This window comes from Vombatus ursinus, unplaced genomic scaffold (assembly GCF_900497805.2).
Source record: "Vombatus ursinus unplaced genomic scaffold, bare-nosed wombat genome assembly UNPS02014830.1, whole genome shotgun sequence".
Lineage (NCBI taxonomy): Eukaryota > Metazoa > Chordata > Mammalia > Diprotodontia > Vombatidae > Vombatus > Vombatus ursinus.
In genome coordinates, this window is record NW_020954608.1 from 412,347 (window position 1) to 433,802 (window position 21,456).

At 38.2% G+C, this 21,456-nt stretch overlaps 1 protein-coding gene across 3 annotated transcripts in view; it reads right to left on the bottom strand.

The window, feature by feature from the left end:
* Positions 1-14,123, bottom strand: part of MDFIC (MyoD family inhibitor domain containing) — a 113,510-nt gene extending 99,387 nt beyond the window's left edge. For 2 of the 3 annotated variants that reach the window (XM_027838656.1, XM_027838654.1), the window contains exons 1-2: positions 13,975-14,123; positions 13,366-13,522 (exon numbers count right to left, since the gene is read on the bottom strand). In XM_027838656.1, the coding sequence (XP_027694457.1) occupies positions 13,366-13,459 (94 nt within the window). In that variant the 5' untranslated portion in view covers positions 13,460-13,522; positions 13,975-14,123. Of the gene's footprint in view, positions 1-13,365; positions 13,523-13,717; positions 13,841-13,974 lie in introns of those variants that run through there. The other variant, XM_027838655.1, reaches the window with a different exon arrangement.
* Positions 14,124-21,456: the final 7,333 nt, after the last annotated feature.

The following is a 21,456-nucleotide window of genomic DNA, read 5'->3' on the forward strand; positions in this document are numbered from 1 at the left end:
TAGATAGATAGATAGATAGATAGATAGATAGATAGATAGATAGATAGGCAGAGTGGAAGTAGAAAGTAATCTGAGAGGCAATACCTCGTTTTATAGAAGAAACTGAAGGCAAGGAGATTTGTGATTTGCATGAACATGTAGTAAACAGCAGGTTTGGACTTTGTACCCAGGTCCTCTGATTCCAAATCTCACATTCCTGCCACTGTACCCCTTACCAACAACTGTTTCATCTGGAACCCTCCTAATGAGGTAGAATAAAAGAGTTAACTATGGGAATGTAGAGTCCTTTGGGACATCCCCAGGGAATGTTTCCACCCTTTACAGGTTCCAGAACCTTGCTCTATTCCTGTCCTAGTCTATTTTATTGGCAAAATTCTTAAACAAGTAGGAAAGTTTTCACTATCCTTTTTCCCTTCTCATATTTACCCCTTCCTTCCTATTCCCACAGGCCACCACCCTAATTCAATAATAGCTGCTGTTATGTTTATATAGAGCCTTGTGGCTTACACAGGAATTTTTCTCAGAACTCTGTATGGTAGATAATAGACAGTGATTTTACAAATGAGCAAATGGAGAATCAAAGAGGCCAGATTATTTGTCCAAGGTCATACATAAAGCTATCAAGGTAGTAAAGCTAGAACTCAATCCAGGTTCTCTGTTTCCAAACACATGTATGTGTAGGTATATATGTACATATGTAGGTGTACATATATATTATGTGTATATATGTATATGTACATATGTGTATCCACATACTACTTTCTATATACTACTCTATACTGCTCTGTACTACTACTCATCAGGCAGCTAGATAACAGGATGAACAGAATGCCCAGCTTGGAGTGAGGAAGACCTGAGTTCAAATTCTGCCTCAGATACCAGCTTTGTGACCTTGGACAAGTCACATAACCTCTTCTAGCCTCAGTTTCCTCATCTATAAAACAGGGATAATAAGAGTGCCTACTTCATGGGTTGTTGTGAAGTGCTTTCCTAACCTTAAAGTGCCATAAAAATGTTAGTTATTATCATCATCTAAAATCTCAGAATGTTATCACTAAAAAGTATTTCAAGGATGAAATTAAGAATCAGAGAAATTAAGTGACTTGACCATGACCACACAATTGATAAATGGCAGCTGGCATATATACTCAGGTCTTCTAATTAGCAATCTCATAGCTCTTCTATTATATGATGCTGCCTCCTCACCATTGAGTTACTGTAGCTGTATCCCATACTCTAAGGCTCTCCTGACTCCAGTTTCACATCTATCATGCATACCACAGATAAAAACTCTTCCTAAAATGTGATTTTGATCATGTCACTGTCCTGCTCAAAAGTCTTCAATCCTCTCAGCTGCCTAGATCATGAGTCCAGATTAAACTGGAATTCAAGGCTCTTCACAGTCTGATCCCAAACTGCTTTTCCACAGCTGCCCAATCAAGTCCTTTCTCTAGTGCTTACCTCTAAATGACTAGCAACCTGGAGGCTCTATAACCCCAAAGCAGCATCAGGGCCTACTGACCTACGTAGATAAGGATGGACCAGACCACTCCTAGCCTGAAATGATTTTTTCCCTCTCTGACACACTAGGTCAATATGTGATCAATGACTGAATCATTCTTTCCGCAGTTGATTGATTGCATGTTGCATTGTGACACCTCTTCTATTATTTTCATAAATTCATTTAAATCTGTAGTATCATTAACCCTTTATCTTTGGCATCTTTGTTGTTTGTTTGTTAGAGGGATACCTCCAACTATATTGCAAATTTGTTGAAGAAAGCAAATCAATCATATTTTTTCTGAATTCTTCAGGGTGCCTAGCATGGTGCTTTGCACTCAGGAGGTTCCTGGTAAATATTTGCTGATTTGATTCTCCCTTTTGACATTCTGATGATGAGAAATGATTCAGATGTTCAAATACTAACTTCAGATTAGTAGTTAAACTTGAAACCTCGAAAAGGACAGGAATAAAGGCACATGCACATGAATCATCTTGTTAGGAATATGTGGGTATGAATATGAAAACAGAAGTGAGAATACATCTAGAAGCCCAAAAGTTGAGTACAGACTAAAATAACTATCTTCTCAATAGATCCTATTTCATGTTGGAAAATGGCATTAATATCTATAAAACAAATCTGTATCTAAAAAATAAAAATCAAAGACTTTCCTGCTTAAGGATATTTGTGATATAAAAAGGAGATGTTTAACATTTGAGTGGCTTTATTAAATTGCATTCACTGCCTCCCCCTAAAAAAAGTAATTCAAAATATAAATATGCTTACATGTACAGGGTGAAGATTAAGAGAACAGGAAGCAACAGTTTTAGTCTGCATCAATGTAATACTGAAGTGAAACTACTCAGAACTTAGTCTAATCTCAAACCAGAAAATCAGAGGAGAAATTTAGAAATCATGTAATCAATCTACTGCCTCCCAGAAGTACTATGCTTATACCATCCCAGAAAGATGGATTTGTTGTATATTTTACACACTCTGTATTTCAACAAATTTGTCAAGGGTGAAAGACATAAAGTCTCTGATTAGGCCAATGCATTTTGTTTCTATTTTTCTAGAATCTATACTTCAAAACCACAATGCTAGCTGACTAACTTGCACATTGTGGCTGGGCCATTTTTGAAATGAAATCCTTTCATCTAGAACCAGGAAATGAGGTTAAAAGAAAATGGGAAAAATGCCAACTCATGCAAGATTTCTACACACTCCCTAATAATCATATTAATATACTCACTGTCAATACTGGTACAAAAGGAGTCTCCTCATTTTGGATTTCTCTATCCAAATGAAATCATTGGTCCAGTCTCTCTCCCTAGCAATACTTCCTTGGCTCTGGGCTCTCATAGATGTCGGGTATTTATCTCCTTCCATGCAGACTAAAACCTAGACATACCTTCTCCTCCTGAACAACTCTTAGCCAAATTCTCCCATAAAGCCAAGCCTCCAATTCTCTCTCTCTCTCTCATCAGTTCTCCACAAAACTGCCAAAGTGATGTTTGTAAAGCACCAGTCTGATCAAGCCAACACACTCCTACTCAACAAGCTGCAATGGCTCCCTATTTCCTAGAAGCAATTATAAACGCCCACAGCTAGTTGGCATTGTACTAAAGCCCTTTACAACCTGGCTCCAACCTACCTTTCCAGACTTATATATTTCTCTTTTTCATATATAGTCTACAGACTACAGTCTAGTCATATTATTCTTGCTGTGCCTTAAACCACATGTAATCCCTCATCTCAAGATCTTTGCACTATCTTTTCTCCAAACCCGGATTGCTCACCCTCCTTTCACCTCTGTCTCTCAAACTCCTTAGTTTCTTTCAAAGTTCAGCTCAAGCACCACCTTTTACAGGAAGACTCTCTCCTGAGTTAACCTAGTTGTTACTAGTGCTTTATACCCCCAACAAAAAACCTTGTATTTATTTTGCATATGTTGCACATCTCTTCTAATAGAATGCAAGGTCCTCTTTTTCTAAAATCAATGTTTTTCCCCACTACTTTGTGCCAAGGAAGAAACTCACTTTTGTCTTTGAATCACCAGCACCCTAGCACATTGCTTGGTACACAAAGGGGGCTTAATAAGTTCTTGTTTTATTATCTACCCAAATGCTTACAAGTCCTTCTTCTGAGGCTCTTCTGTTGCAGCTATCAGGGTATCACATACATTAAAGTCCTTCGCGGGCAAGGCAGGGAACCTCATGCAAACAAGCCATTCAGACAAGATCTTTGCTCTGCAGAAATATTAAACTATGACTGAACACATTTTCAGGACAAAGGAATAAGGCACTGATAACTAAAGTAAGCATAGTTTTGATGCCACAGCAGAGACAAAATGCTTACAAACTAAAATTCAAGATTATTTATGCAGTCTCTAGTCAAAATTTCTGAGAGTCTCATACATATAGTTGGCAAGGTGTAGACAGGTTGGCCCTTTGCCATCCACTGCAAGGCTTTTTCCCCTTAGGACTAATGGCTAACCATTGTCCCAATCTTTGTTCCCTAACTCTTTGCCTTGTTTCCCTCATCCCTATTTGGTGTCCTCATTGTGGACAAGCATCGGTGGCCTGGTCATATCACTTGCTCAAATCTATCTGATCTAAGCTTTCTTCCCCTTCTTTTCCATTAGGAATACAAAGCAATAATGTTGGCCCCTTTTACTTCTACTTTTCATCAGGCAAAACTCAGTCAATTCTACCTTAGGCTATCTCTTCTTCCCTTTCTATGTTTTGGCTCATGCTGCCTCTCTTACTTGATACACTCTCTGCTTCATATCTATCTGCCTATGGACTCTTAAAGGTACAAACCCTCCCACAAAGCCTTCTCTTATCCTCCAAAATTGAAAGTGATCTTTCCTAAAACTTTCTTTTTCCTATCTCTTCCTTGTCTTTGGCACATTCTCTCTAAAATCACACTTACTTGTGCATGTATTGAATTCTACCTAATATACTAAATGTCCCTTGAAGTCAGAGATGAACTAATTTTTAATCTTTGTATCCAAACTACAGTGTCTTGCACAAAATAAATACTGAATAGGTATTCCTCAAATTGAACCAGTATTGACACATCGTTTTTAACCTCCTTATTTCTCCTTACATGTAATCTCTATCTAGTTATATCAGAAAAAAAAACCCTCTCCTACTTCTTATTGTTCATGAAAGAACAAGAAAAGATAGGGACAATCTGATATACATTACAGGTTTCAGGAGAAAAGGTTTCAAAGAGTTGAAAAAAAGAGATAGGTAGGATCCAATGGCTAGTAATTCTACAAGTGAAGTCAGCCCTAGAGGGATAGCATACTTTAATGAAAAAAATCCACCACTACAGAATTTGAATGAAGAAGAAAAAGTGCATCTATCTAGTCAGTCAATAACTACTTATTAAACACCTATTAAGTGCCAGGCATTAAAGAGAATGATGTAGATAAACTCATTAACCAACTTAGATTTGAAAAGCACACGTATAGTAAATGGGAATGTTAATAGAGGATCTGTACAAAATAAGAATAGTATAGTCTTACAAGAACAGAGAACACTTATACCAAAGTACAGAATGAGGGTGCTAGAGATGAAGTCAAAAAGACAACAAAATGGTCATCTACTTCCAATGCCCAGTTTTTGGACCAATGTCCAAGATATGTGACTTGCTCAAGGTGACATAGGTACATAAAGGGAATCTGAATCCAGGTCCTCTCACCAGAAATCCTGTTGTTCTTTTCTCCATAACATGTAATGCTGCTCAAGTTGTATGGTAGGATAATAGGTAACAGAGAGAAGGAACTCCTATTTTTCTCCTGTTTTTCTCTACGAGGAGGAAAAAATATGTGGAAGAAAAAAAATAATGGGAAATTAAAGGCCAAGAAATGGGAGAACATAGTAAGAGTATTTAGCTTCTCTTAATTAGTTCAAGTCATTATATCTGAACTTACTACCTGAACTCCTTACAACAGCAGTTGTTATTGCTAAGTTGCTATAAGCAATCTTTAAAAAATCATAGAGAATGGGAAAAGTACCAATGGGTTATATATGAGAAAATGACCCAATTTTCAACAAAAGAGAGATGAGCGTAAGAACTATAGACAGGTAAAAGTTTAATTCCTGAAAAAAATTTCAGAATTTTAAACCTCTAGCTAATTTTGGAATTTTAAGATTCCAGAAATGTAAAGAGATGATTTTTGAACACTTATAAAGGAAATCGTGGTAACCAAGAGCCAGCATGTGTTTATCAAGAACAATTCTTCTAAAATAGTATATCCTTTTTTGTTAACAGGATTACCAGATGGGTAATTAATTCCTTCACTAAAGTCCTAACATAATCATCTTAGATTGTCAAAGTTCTGGTAGGTAGTACTAAGTTGGAAAGGCTTCAAGTATGAGATCCAGGAATGGTCTGTTATCTACAGAGATTAGCAAAGCTAAGTTTAAAGAAAAAGTTATCATCAAGATGTTTGTAGGGTGATAAAATGTCTTGTCCATAGCAACTGTAAAAAAAATCATTTACTGTATCATATTAGATTTATAATCAACATCAGTATAGGGTGTATATGTCAGATGTAGAAAGGGATTTCATCACCATACTGATGAAATCACAGATCACTGAAGCATAATAAAGCATAAGCATGATAGATTCATGGAATACCAAAGACACAGTATACTGTACTTGGACAAGGTGTTTGACAAAGCTTCTTATGACATCTTTGTAGATAAAATCAGGGGTAATTTAGTGGCATAGTAGATAGAGTGCTGAGCCTGGCATCAGGAAGACATCTCTCTGAGTTCAAATCTGGCCTCAGACATTTACTAGCTGTGTGAACCTAGGCAAGTCACTTAACCCTGTTTGCCTCGGGTTTCCTCATTTGTAAAATGAGCCAGAGAAGGCAAACCAATCCAGTATCTTTGCCAAGAAAACCCCAATGGGGTCATGAAGAGTTGGATACAACTGAAACAACTTAACAACAGCCATAGTAACACATGTACTACCTACCTCACCAGGCAGTTATGAAGAATGTGCTTTGTGAAATACTGAGGTGCTAAATAAGTGAGTTATTTTCGTTAAGGCAGCTGGTAGCATAGTGGATAGAGAACTGAGTCTGGACCTAGGAAGACATGGGTTCAAATCTGGCCTCAGACACTTATGATTTGTGTGACCTGGTCAAGTTATTTAACCTCTAGCTGCTTCAGTTTCCTCAACTATAAGATAGGATAATAATCACACCCACCTCACCAGGTTGTATGAGGATCAAATGTAAAAATGCTTAGCACAGTGCCTGGCACATAGTAGGCAATATATAAGTGTTTATTCCTTTTTTCTTCTCCCCATTGAAAAATTGGACACTACCCAGAGTAAAGTGAGCAGGATAATGAAGAACTATGCACCATGATACACATGGAATGTAAGAAGGAACTAGGGAAGGGGCAGCTAGGTGACGCAGTGGATAGAACACCGGCCCTGAAGTCAGGAGGACCTGAGTTCAAATCTGGCTTCAGACCAAACACTTGACACTTACTAGCTGTGCAACCCTGGGTAAGTCACTTAACCCCAATTGCCTAAAAATAAAAAAAATTTTAAAAGTTAAAAAAAGAAGGAACTAGGGAAGTTTAGCCAGAAAAATGAAGAGACTGAGTGAGAAAAAAGTGAAATAAAATCTCCTTGAAGGTATAGGTCATTTTGTTTTTGTATATCCAGCTGCTGTTGTTCAGTCTTTTTCAGTTGTATTCGACTCTTCTTAACTCCAGTTTGGATTTTCTTGGCAAAGATACTAGAGTGGTTTGCCATTTCCAGCTCATTTTACAGATGAGGAAACTGAGGTAAACATGTTTAAGTGATTTGCCCAGGGCCAGCACAGTGGTCTAAACACAGCAGGCACCTAATAAATGTTTGCTGAATCTAAGTGATGGATTTAACACTGATATGATAACTATCCGAGGTCTTTTGAAGGGCTATCAGCTAGAAGTCTTTATGCTTGGGTCTGAAAGGCACAATTAATTTTAACAACCTGACTGAAGTTCAATTTAAGGTGAAGTTTTCTAACAATTAAAGCAACCCCAAAAGTTGAATGAGTGGCCAAAGGAGGTAGGGAGGTTAGATATCCCTGGATATCTGCACACAGAAGCTTGATGATCAGGGCTTCCTAAAGGATTCCATGACCTCTGAGGTCCCTACAGACTGGAAAGATGCAGTGATTCTATATTCAATTTGTGATCCAAAAATCAACCTAACACTAGCTGATCATAAAAATACCATTAAAAAATAAAGTCAATAGTTTTAAAATGAAGCATGAAAATGAAACCATGGCATCTGTTATAATAGTTCTTGAAATTGCTGAGGCTAGATAGATAGACAGACAGACAGACAGACAGACAGCTAGATAGATAGATAGATAGATAGATAGATAGATAGATAGATAGACACACAGACAGATAGATAGATATAAATATATCTATATCTGGGGACAGACAGAGACAGTGGCTCAGAACCAGAAAGAGCTGAATTCAAGTTCAAGTCTGATACATAGAGGCCTGGGCAAGCCATTTAACTTCTCAATATCCCAAACAACTCTACAAATAACACTACAAGATGCACAAAAGGTGACAATCTACATTGGTAGAAGGATCTTCCACACTAGGAGTTCACTGAACAAATAAAATTACAAATATTGGCCAAAATAAATAAGATAGGAAAGGAAAGAAGGAAGAAAAGAAGGAAAGCTTTTTTCTTCTTTTAATTAAATTTGTTTTCTCTTCTTATTAAACTTTTAAAGTACCAGCATTCAAGGTAAGGTTTTTAAACTATTAATTATTTTTCTGCTAAATTTTTCTTAATTACCAGCACTGAAAATATTGTAATATTAATTTTATATCAAAATGTATAGTATGTTTTAGGATGATCTTTTACAAACTAACTACAGTTCACATCTTTTACAAACTAATTACAGTTCACATTTAACTGAAGTGTTTTATAGTTTTACAAAGAACTTTCCTTAAATTTTCCCTATCAATGAAAAGTATTTTTAAGCACCTACTCTGAATCAAGCACTGTGTCAGGCACTAGAAATACAGGTACAAAGAAATGAAACACCCCACTTTGAAGGTGTTTACCTACTGAGGAGACATATGTAAGTATATACCACATAAATAGAAAGTTTATAAATCCAAATATATACAAAGTAGTTAAATACCAGGTAGTTTGGTTTTTGGTTTGTTTTTTGTTTGTTGGCCAGGCAACGGGGTTAAGTAACTTGCCCAGGGTCACACAGCTACTAAGTGTTACGTGTCTGAGGCCGCATTTGAACTCAGGTCCTTCTGACTTCAGGGCCAGTACTCTATCCACTGCACCATCTAGCTGTCCCAATACTAGGTAATTTGGGAAGGAAATGTATGCAAGATAAATAGTGCAAATATTATTATAACCGGTTAATAAATGAGGAAACTGAGTCTTGGAGAGGTTAAACATCATGTCTATTTTCACAAGGGTAGTTAAGTCCAGGTCTTGAAGTCCAGGTATGTTTCTGTTTCATATGATATAATAATTTCTCTAGAAACCATTAGAATCTCCCACAGAATCAGAATTTTTAAAGTTAAATGTTTCTATGGGAAAATTAATTCTAAAATTCCAAAGATAAATTTATAACAAACTTTTGGAATATCACCCAGTTTTTCAAATCAAGGACTTAATTTGTTGTGTATATTGTCCTCAGTCATGTGGATTGACTTGGGCTCTGAAGTCAGAAGCAATAAGAAACAAAGTTACTGATCTCCTTTGGAAGGCATTAGATTTAACATTCCTTTGTAAAGACCAAAATTAATTCTGTACAGGTCTTTAACTTCTATGGAGAAATGGTGCTATAGAAATCAAACGGATGAATGAAATCGAACGGAATCTATACACATATACATATGATATATATATACACATGTATGCATATATGTTATGATCTGATATAGATAAATGTGTGTATATAGTGATCAGAACTATTCTCTCCCAGGAAGTCTCATTAGGTATTTAAAAGTCTTGGACATCTAAACTACACATCTAAAATAAAGCTTTTTCTATGTAATTCCAACTTGAAAACCTGCTCCCTAGCTTCTATTTCAGATTATTTTTAATTAACTTCATTGGCATTTTGCATCCTGCTATGAAAAGTCCGCCTAATAGTCTCAGAGGATCCTCCCAAGAGAGAAGAACGCATTAAATCACATATTATCACATTATCGTGTATTTCAGTACTTAGAGTCCACATATTAAAGGCTTGGCAAAAGCATCAGGGAGAAAAAAAAAAAACAACGCATGAATAAGTTTGACTGGCTCACAAATATTCTGATGGTATTATCCTCAATATAATAGTACTAAAAAACTAGAATATTGATTTCCTGTTTCTCCACATTTATCCCAGTAAACACATCAGATGACTTGAAAAGTCTATTCTTATTACCTTTTCTTAATATACTAACTAGCTCTGGGACCTTGGGAAAATCTCTTGACCTCTCTGGGTTTCAGTGTGGAATGGTGGAAAGAGCAGTGGACTCAGGAGACCTGGTTTAAAATTCTAGCACTAAGACTCACCAGCTCTATAACCACAGGTTCTAGTTTGCTTATCTGTGAAATGGGGATGATAATAATTACCCCAGGTTGTTTTGAGGGAAACACTTTGTAAAACTTAAAGCCCTACAGAAATGTAAATCAGTCATTTTCACTATTAAGATAAACCTTAAGTTTGTTTCCTGGACTTATTCTGCTTTATAAAGGAAAGCACTTGACTAAGTGATTGTCATAAGCCCAGATCCATCACTAATATCAAGTCATCTGTAATGTTTACTTTTTCCCTTATAACATGTTTAATTCAAAAAATATTTTAATCAAAAAAGTAAAGATTATTAGAGTGGCCCCCGAATAGGACATGTCCCTATCTTTGTGCAAACATAAGTTTTTTCAAGTTTTCTCCAAGTATGAAAGAATCACCTCTAGATATCATAGCACCAACATTTTTCCAGTCACCCAAGGTCAAAACCTAGAGTCAGCTTTGGGTCTTGCCTCCATTATCCCCCATATTCGATCTGTTGGAAAGTACTCTAGATCCTACGTCTCTCATATCCATCCTCTTCTGTTTATTCACGATGCCATCAACTTACTTCAGGCTTTCATCTTTCTTTACTTGGACTGCTAGAATCTGCCTCCTAATTGGTCTCCTTGCCTCCAGGCTTCTCCCTCTACCCAGACCCATCCTTCCTTCATGCAACTGCCAAAATAATCTTCCTAGGGCACTAATCTATGTCACTATCCTACTAAAAAATCTTTTGTAGCTCCCACTTGCTCCCAGGATAAAATTTAAACTCCTAGCCAAGGTCCTCCATAAACTGGCTCCAAACTACATTTAAAGCCTCATTATGGGGGCAGCTAGCTGGCACAGTAGATAGATCACAGGGCCTGGAGTCAGGAGGACCTAAGTTCAAGTACAGTTCAAGCACTTATTAGCTGTGTGACCCTGGGCAAGTCACGTTTGCAACTCCTTATCTGTAAAGGAAATGGCAAACCATTCCAGTATCTTTACCAAGAAAGCCCTCAATGGGGTCACTTAGAGTCTGGCACATCTGAAATGACTCAACAACCAACAGTTAGTAGTATCATGCTGCACAATGTTAAAATATAGAAAGAGATTTTGTGACTATCTAAATACAGGTTTCACTTTTTGTAAGGTATAGATTTGGTCTAAATGATTTTCCTTTATGCTGACATAACTTTTGAGTTACATAAAATATTTCAGGTCTGCCTTGTATTTGCCATTATTTAAGAAAGAAGCCACTAGGTAGTATTTTAGTAGAGAGAGCACTGAACTTAAGGTCAGGAAGATATGAGTGCAAATTCAGCTTCAGACATTGACTATGTAATACTGGACAAGTCACTTAATCTGTTTCAGCCTCATTTTTTTCATCTGTAGAATGGGAACAAAAATAGCACCTAATTCCCAGGGTTTTTAAGGACCAAATAAGATAATACACTTAAAGCACTTAGCACATTTTAAAAATGCTATATAATTATAAGCTATTATTATTTCTAAGATTATATTTGCATGGAGTTTTTAAATAAAGCTTCAGTTAACTTCAGCTACTTCCTATAATAAATTCATTAATCTGTACTTCAGAGGATTGGCCTAAGGAAAAGACTATAAGAGGTCATGAGAAACAAAGTAGGAGAAAATTCTCTATACAGATATTCTCTACTTCAACCTAGAAATACAATATATGTAAGTTAATTTTCAATTAAAATCAAAATCAAGTTCACATACTAAACAAATGAGTTTTAAACAGTCTATTCTCAAACATCATACAATAAGTACTGCATTGATCCTTAGGCTCTGATCATATGACACTCACAATGACCCACTCTGCAGGCGAAGGAACTTGTCATTCCAAGCTCTTATAGTAGTTTACTGTGAGGACAATTAAAAAATAAAAACAAGAACACACTATTAAAATAAGGATTAATAATCTAGAAGGTAATTTTTTAAAATAACAGTTTTTCAAAAGTTCCAAATTGGGTTTATGACAAAAACATTGTTTAAGGTGATGAATGGCCCATGTCTGAGTATAAACAGCATGTTGATTAGTTGAAATGAATATAAAGGTCATGCCTAATGACAAGAAAATTATTCTGTTGACAATAATATGTGTAGAACAGAGACTGTTTCTGGAAAAACACCTGTTTATCATTCCAGCTCTCTGTGTGTGATACTTTTTTGTAGCTAATTCATTTTTATTTTCTCTGTTTAGAAAATTATGAGTCTACTTTTTAGAACAGAAAAATAATGATAACTATAATTCAATTTTACAGTCTTCCATGCCAGAACATTTTTCTTTAAACATGGATATTTTCTGGTTTTATTTGCTCAGGCTTTGATTTACTTCTTCTCTCTCATTTTCTTCTATGTCCTTAAAAAAAAAACTTTCCGACAAGCTCTACAGTATTGTTATTAAAAAAAAAACTGTTCAGCTATAACTTGGAAAGTCAAAGTTCTAGATTAGGTTTCTTAACTCTAAAAAGTATTTGACTTTGATATCCATTATCAGAGGTCTTCAAACCAGAACTGTCAATGGGGTTAAAAAAAAATCAGAAAGCACAGGCCATGTTATGGATAACAAATGAAAGCAAGGAATGTTATCTCCAGTAGAAGGAAGCTATTGTCTAACTTGTTTACAAGGCTGCTTTGGAAGTTACCCAAGTGCAAAAGTATTGCTTTGACAAAGAGTACAGGACAAGAGAATTAATTCATTCTTACGAAGTCTTCCTTTTAAGGTACCTATATATCAAAACAAATGACTAAGTGAAAATGTATGCACGGGCCACTTCAAAGAAATGGGTCACAGGAACCAGAATTAGGAAATGGGTTTCATGGCAGCCTCCAGGACAAACAGATCAAACTTGGAGCACAGACATGTTCACAGACCTACAGCATTCCAAAATCTGCTGAGGATAGAGGAATTTGAGAGGCATTTCTAAGCATTGCTTCCAGTTTCCTCAACTGTTAAAAAGAGAGAGCTAAACTCCATGGCCTCTGGCTCCTCTTCCAGCTTGAGATCTATGATCCTAAGATCTTAGGATCTTAGTTATATATGTGTTTGCCCTCAAAATGAAGTTCATTAATTCTGTTTCTCTCCAGCATGAAGAAAGACAAACAGAAGTTGCAGCAGCTGATAGTCTTCTTGGTAACAATTTTAAGTTCTCTACATGCGAAATGTCAATGCTATAGAGGTTAGAACAGGTCCACACACACCAAACAATCCCTAAATGTATTAGCCAAATTAAAAAAAAAAAAAAGCAACAATTATAAAGAGACTTTAAAGCAAGCAACTTACCCCCAGGGAGTGAGATCAAAAAGCTGCTTTCAGACTCAGCTCCATGCTTTGGCCCTTCAGGCCCAGAAGGAAGAGGTTCTCCCACTTGGGACATCTGCCAGCCCTCTCACCAAGATATATAGAGCTTACACCCCTCTGTCACAACTAACAGACGACCCTGAAGGAAATGAAAGGACTTTTATGTGTTGCATTCGGGAAACTTACTGCTAGCGGGAGAGGGGGAAGAGAAATAACATTTTAAAAGAAAAGCACACCACCCACCAGGAATATTTCCTCCCCCTGCTCCCCTCCCCAAGCCCCACCCCTTGGGAAGTTTTGATTTGAAAAAGAGAAGAAGTAAGCAAACTATTACACAGTCACTCGACGGCCAAAGTAAAGTTTCTGCTAGTCCTAGGGATGGGGAGGGAAGAGCTCAGAAGGGTTGGATATGTGGGTGCTCGGGAAGGGGGCGGGAGAGAGGAGAAGAGGCTCAGAGTTTGAGTTTGGAAGACGAGAGAGGAGGAGCGAGCAGAGAAGGGGGAGGGGGGACGTGAAAGCCCCTCCTCTCCCGGGGCGGTGGGGGCAACCCACGAACCAACTCCGCCGAGCCAACAAACTTCATTCACGTACTTCGGCATCCCTGTCTGCGAGCCCGGCGCGCTCTTCCTCTTCCTCGTTCCCCCTGCCTCTCCTAGAGTGGAAAGTTAGCGAGCCTCCGAGAGCCGCAGCATCTCCCGTCCCGCGGCCGTGGCCGTGGCCTTGGCCTTGGCTTTGGCCGCTGCTGCTGCCGCTGCTGCTCCCAGGACTACGTCTCAGCCCGGACTCTGCTGCGCTGGCTCCGCGCACCCCGCCCCTTCCCCGCGCTCCGGAGCACCCCCCGCTGAGGACCTTTCGCCCTGTTCCTCCCCTTCTCTCTTCCTCCCCTCCCCTCCTACCACACTTCAGAAACACTTTTCTTTCTTTCTTTCTTTTTTCATCATTTCCGGATCATGAAAGCATCTAACTCTTGGCGGGTGGCCACAGCCACTGAGACTGAAGGGAGGCGCAGCCCGGGGTCCTGCTGCCCTCCTCGCTCCTCCTCCCCACCCCCTGGTCCGTGTCTGGGTCAGGAGGCCAGAAGGCTGCGCGGTCCTCTGCCGAGTAGTTTACAGCTCAGACTTCGCCCTACTAATAGGTCTCTGGAAAAGAGGATGGGAAGCTGATGCCGTACACCGCCCCCCCGCCCCCCCCCACGCCCTTCTAATATAGTTTTCCTCTACTTTCCAATTCTGCCCCAGGCAAAGTTGCAATCATGAGAATGCCCTGAGGAAAATTGAAACCCAGCAACAGAAGGGGGAAAACTGAAATCGGGTCGGGTGTCCAACTCCTGGTCTTGGTAAAGAGAAACCTCTGAAATCAGGTAGAACTAGTTGGCATGGGACAACAGGAAGCAGCTTGGACAAGCAAACTTGAGCTACTAAACTTGGGACAGATGCCCTGGCCTGGATCTCAAATGGCTATCTCAGAAAGGACGAAATGCATCAACTGGACAGACATCCCATGTGTTAAGTGTAGAAATTTTGTGAAAGGATGTCGAGGAGCTGGTAAAAACTACTGTTATAAATTACACACTTTGTAATTTAGTTTAATGAGCTAAAGTGAATAACAATTGTAAAAATCTTTATGAAGTCCTTAATAATGTCCCATGTAATGTTTAGTAAGGTCTTATCAATATTAACATGCAAAATTAACTTTTTAAAAACTAAAATAGTCAGACTTTGACTCAGTCTAAAGGGGAAAAATCATAATAAAGGTTGTCAAACTTGAAAGTAAATGTAAATGAAGTTAATATGTCACTACTAGTGTCTTGCTCATTTCTTTCCTAGAAGAATTACTCAGAATTGGTACTTATTCAGTTGTCCCATATCTTAACTTTTTATAATCATCATTAAAAGTCCCTAAAAATAACTAGTTTCCCCAAAAAGTTTTTAAAGTCAATTGCTGGGTGAATTTGATTCTTCCACTATACAACTGGCCACTTGACCAGGGCAATCTGGGGTAAAAATCCGCTTTCCTTAGATTATACTCAGGTTAGCACTCTACATAGACTTGTATTTTTCCTTAATTGTAATATGAATATAAATTTCGCCTTCCCCCAAAATATTGCAAATTAGTTGTATTATGCTGAAGTGCCTAGTACCTAATTAATACTTGTTAATTAATTGACAAATAGATCCATGTATACTGCAATAGCATACATGTAGTAGGTGATAAACCAATATTTGTTGAATGAATAATACCATCTTGTATCCACTTTCAAATCTACCTTCTGATGCTTACTATCTTTGTGACCTTGGACAAGTCACTTAACCTTCCTGGACCTCAATTTCCTCACCTGCAAAATGAGATTCTATAATTTTGTAATTTTATGGAAATGTTAATGGAGCACCCCCTAAGGAATATTCCCTGGGCAGCTAGGTGGCACAGTAGATAAAGCACCAGCCCTGGGTTCAGAAGGACCTGAGTTCAAATCCCTCCTCAGACACATAACATTTACCAGCTATGTGACCCTGGGCAAGTCACTTAACCCCATTGCCTAGCCAAAAAAAAGAAATATTCCCCCAATTTCCACAAGTGCTCACAGATTGGTCTGCAGAAGGCAGCGACCACCACCAGATCTAAGGGCAACTCTATGGGTGTGTCTGTACCCCTAACACTATAGATAATGAGCCCCTTCCAGTGTGCCTCCCATAAATAATCAGCCAGTAGATCATTACCTCTTTGTAAAAGCATTTGTTAAGGCAGCATAGCAAAAATAATAGCTATAAAACATTCCTTCCAAAATACTGGGGTACACCATCCCACAAATAAATATATATATATATATATATATATATCATCCATAAAAAGAGTAGGCTCAAATTTAGCATGTTATGTTAATGAGGCACAAGTGTAGGATGCATGTCTAGCAAAAGCACCTCAAACTTCTAGTTCTATAAAGCCTGGAAATATCCTCTTTCATTGTAGGGTTTTCATGTTGGGTCCCCAGGGTCAGCTCTTTTCCATAGCCTGACTCTCACATGTCAGGGATCACACTCCATGAATCTCCTTACTCCCTCTGGTGACAATGGCTCAGTGTGTGTGTCTGTCAGAGTGTGTGTCTCTCCTCCTGGCTGGATGTAGTATTGCCTTCTGGTCCACTGGCTCTCTTCAAAGCTACATTTCCAATGTGGAGAATGGGAAGGAAGAAATTCTCTTTCCCCTCCCAACAGGGTTTCTCCTTAACTGGCAGTTCCAAGCTTACAAAGTCCCTTGAACTGGAACTACTGAAATTCATCCAGGGATAATCTGTTTAAAGAGCCCAGAGGCATGGTCAATCCCTTTGCTCAGCCAATCACTGAGACAATTTGGTCCAATCAGAGATTTGTTCCCATTTCATAAAGAGATCAAATCATAGATCAATCTTATATTGTTAATTTAATAGCTCATTAACACCTTGAGATCACATTCTGTGCTGTAGGTGATTAGAGCAACTGAGGTAGGGAGGAGAGGAGAATTCTTTTTCATTAGAAAACAGATTTCAGCAGTAAGGCACTAGGAAAACCAAAGGTATAAATATCATGAACACTTCCTATAAGAAGATAATTTGAATATACTTTGCATGTTGAATACTAAATAATGTGACCAAAAAAAAAGAAATTGATTATATTTTAACAGAAAGGATATGACTGATTACTGAAAGTAGTCATTTTAAAAATCAGCTATCTGTATACAATCAGAAAATCAACATGTTAAAGATCAAAGTCAATACCAAGCTAGAAGAAAGAATCAAAAAGAGGAGTTGTAACATATAACTGAGGCAACTCTAACCTGGCATATCTAAGCAAGCTGTTGAATGGACAGTGAGCTGGTCCCTAATTGATAAGGAAGAGGGAAATGAGCCTACTGCCTTGGGAAAACTGTGCTATGGCTTAATGATCTCAAACATCTTCCTGAACAAAGACTCATTTTTGAACAGCAATATTCTTCCACTGATGATGTGTGCCCTGTGAGTCATGGAATACCAAAGTCTCTGTGGAACTTAAGTTGAAGGTCACCCAGAGGATGAGCGGATCTGAAGGCTAAAACATATTACCTATGAAAGATGCCACAGGAAAAGTGGTTTAAAGTACATTGTCAGAAAGTTGTATGACTCCTAAAAGAAGATGGGTTTGGTCATATAGTAAGAGTGAAAGATGACTAGTTGACAGTCTTCTCGCCTTATTGGTATGCATAAAATATCATGTGAGCTAGAGGAAGGCCTCAGCATACTGGATGAACCCTATGAAGAATTTGTGGGAGGACATGGACAAGATGAGAAGATGCAGATAGGTTGTAATTTATACCAAAGGGAGCACCCACATTGATCAGTCACAGATTCATTGAAGTATCTAAGTAAATCACAATGAGGTCTAATTATTAGAGTACAGAGTCATTGTGTAAGGACAGGGTAGTGGCATTCTTGGCCAGTAGGCCATGTACCCTACCACCCAAGTGATGAGGAATGGTCTAGATTAAAGCAGGGATTCTTAAACAGGTAAATGAACTTGGTTTTTTAAAGATATTTTTTTAATAACTGCATTTTAACATTATTTGTTCTTTTGCAATCCTGTTTGTTTTTTTTCTGCATTTAAATCATTATTCTGGGGCAGCTAGGGAGAACAGTGGCCTGGGAGTCAGGAGAACCTGAGTTCAAATCTAGCCTCAGACACTTCACATTTACTGGCTGTATGACTTGGGCAAGTCATTTAACCCTGATTGCCTCCCCAAAACAAACAAACAAACAAAAAAAACCCCACCATTATTCTGAGAAGGGGGCCATAGGCTTCACCATACTGCCACAGGGATCCATGACTCAAAAAAGGTCAAGCACTCCTGGTCAATAGACGTGTAGATTTTGAAAAGGCATCTAGACCTGATCGCCTATACCTAAAGTTTATCCAGAGTTATGGTGAAAGTTTATTTCTGACTTACAAATTGTTTTGTCAGCCTGTAGTGTACCTTGCAAGTAAACCTCAAATATCCCTAGTTCTGTTTAACAGAATTCAACAGTGTGCAGTGATCAAACCATCTTGATGTTGAGAAGTATAACTACTAGATATTGTTCAAATATCTAGGTCATGTTCCCTGTTGTACTGGGGTGATATGCCATAGAAAGAAGAATCTTTACCTGGAAAACCACAAAGAGTAAGCACAGCTCAGAGATGACAGATAAGCTAGATATAACAATCAGAGACAACATAAAAGGAGAGACTATGCAGCTAGAAAATTATTTTCAGGAGTAGGTGGCCAGCCTTTGTAGGAATAGAAGGTCCAGGGGAACAGAGAAAATGAGCCATCTTGGCCAAGATTTTAAAAACCACCAGAAATGACTTTGAAACCTTTGAATAGAGGCAGGTCCATAACAAAGACTGGTATTACTATTACTTAGGGGTAGAAGAGAGACTATAAGAATTACAATAAGTCTGCTAGATTTCCATAAGGTCACAGTCTTTCTGCTTCCTCCATCCCCAGATTTTCAATCCAACATGATATGACATCTGCTGTTAGTGGTTATGGTGGGTGATACTGAGTTGTCATCTTCCCTCAAAATGGTGCTCCCATACCTTAAATATAACCTTTTACTGGGAGTAATCTCTTCTCTCATGTTTACTGTGGTCAACTTGTAGAAGTAATACAGACTGTGGAGTGGAGAAGGGTAGTGTAGTCTATGAGATGAGGGCCACAAGGAACTTGGTGTGCTCAAAAAATGAATGATTTTTGCAGGTTGTGGTAGGTCAAGGTGGGAGCCAAGGTAAATTGGCTTTTAAGATCATTGAATCTCTCTCCTGGTTTTGCTGTCTAGCAGAATGCCTTGGGCTATAATACTAAGACTGAAGTACTATCAAGAGCAGAAAATCTGGTGATAAAAAAGGTGGCAACATTTCACAAACCCAAGGAATTGCTTCATACATTCACATATGGAAGGTCTCAACTATAGAATATTTTCTATGTCATGCAGTACCCTCCATCAAAAGGCAATCTTTCTTTTTGTTACCTTCTCATATCCTGAAGAAGCCATTATATATCTTGAAAGAGTTTGGTGAATACCACCGTCCCTGCATATTTTCTGGATCAAAGAGCCCTTCCCTGGCCACCATGTGCTTCTCTTTCCTTATTAGAATGTGAACTCCTTAAGGGCAGGAACCGTTTTGCTTTTTTGTATTTTTTTTAATCCCACACACTTCGCACAGTCCATAGCACTTAATACTTTTTGTATTTAGTTCAGCAGCAGATTGATCTATCATCCTTCTCATCTATTCATCCGTTCATCTATCATACCTTCTCTCTCATTTTCAGTACCTCCTTTTCTACTGGCTTCCTCCCTGACCATACCTACAAATTGTGCCCAAAAAGTCTCCCCAAATTCTCTATTAGAAAGGAAATTCTGTCTCTGGGCCTGTAGATGGATGTGATCCCAGGCAATGCTCTGAGTCCCACACAGTAAATGGATGAGGCTACACTACCCAACAGATTTACTCCCTCATAACACAGCCCATTTCACTTTTTGTACAGCTCTGATTGTTAGGAAAGTTTTCCTTACCTCAAGCTGAAATCCATGTCTTTTCAGTTTCTTTTGCTTCAGTCTCTGCCCTGTGAAACAAATAAACAACAAAAAGTCTCATGTACATAAAAGTCCATCCCTGAAAAAAGCAAAAATGTTCGTTACCAACCCTCCAACATGAGCTCTCCAAGTTAAAAAAAACATTTCCATTTCATTCTACCAGTCCTCATATGACATAGTCTCCATTCCTACGTACCCTTCTTCAGTCTGTCAAGGTCCTTACAAAAATCTGTTGCTGAACTAAATACAATTTTCTAGATGAATTCTAAAGGCCAAGCACAATGGGACTTCTGTCTGCCTTACTTAGGACACCTTGCCTCTATTAATTCAACTACTGGAGTCAGAGGACCTGAGTTTAAAACTCATCATCTCTGATGTTTACTGCCTGTAAGATCTTGGCCAAATCACTTAACCTCCCTAGGCCTCAGTTTCTTCATATTAAAAAATGAGACAGTAGCACTGAAGGTCTTTTGAGGGTCCTTCCAGTCCAAGATCTATGAATGCTATGAGTCACATAAAATTATTTGGTTTCTATGTCACTCTGCTGGCTAAAGTACCAAGGTGTATTTCAGATCACCTCTGGTTTAGTCACACTTTCCTTGTAGAGTTGGGTTTTTTAACCAAAGTTTTGGACATGAAATCTATCCCTATCAAATTTCATCCTAGTCACAAAACACGTAAACATCATTCTGGATAATCAGTCCAAGTTAAATGATTAATTCTGTATGTGAAGTGAGGCCCTCTAAATGTGCCTGGTTTTAAATTATTGGGTTGTGTTTGCATCAAGTCCCAAGACAGATTGCAGATCTTCCTAGATGAAATCCATAATCGGTCAAAAGGGCTTGGTCTAACCAAACTAAGTGGATAAAGAATGCTTATTGTCCATCTAACTTCTTAAGAAAAAAAAAAAGGCTTGAGGGCAGCTAAGTGGCTCAGTGAATAGAGCTCTGGCCTTGGAGTCAGGAGGACCTGAGTTCAAATCCGGCCCAGACACTTGACACTTACTAGCTGTGTGACCTTGGGCAAGTCACTTAACCCCAATTGCCTTCCAAAAAAAAAAAAAAGACTTACCAGTGCCTCTGATAAAGGTCTCATTTCTAAATTCTATATAGAGAACTGAGTTAAATTTATAAGAATACAATTCATTTCCCAATTGATAAATGGACAAGGATATGAACAGGCAGTTTTCAGTTGAATAAATTAAATCTATTTTTATAGCCATATGAAAAAATGCTCTAAATCATTATTGATTAGAGAAATGCAAATTAAAACAACTCTCAGATACCACAACATACCTATCAGATTGGCTAACATGACAAAGGAGGAAAATGATAAATGTTAGAGATGTGGGAAAATCGGAACACTAATGCATTGTTGGTGGAGTTGTGAATTGATTCAACCATTCTGGAGAGCAATTTGAAACTATGCCCAAAAGGCTATAAAACTGTGCATACCCTTTGAGCCAGCAATACCACTTAGACAAGGTCTGT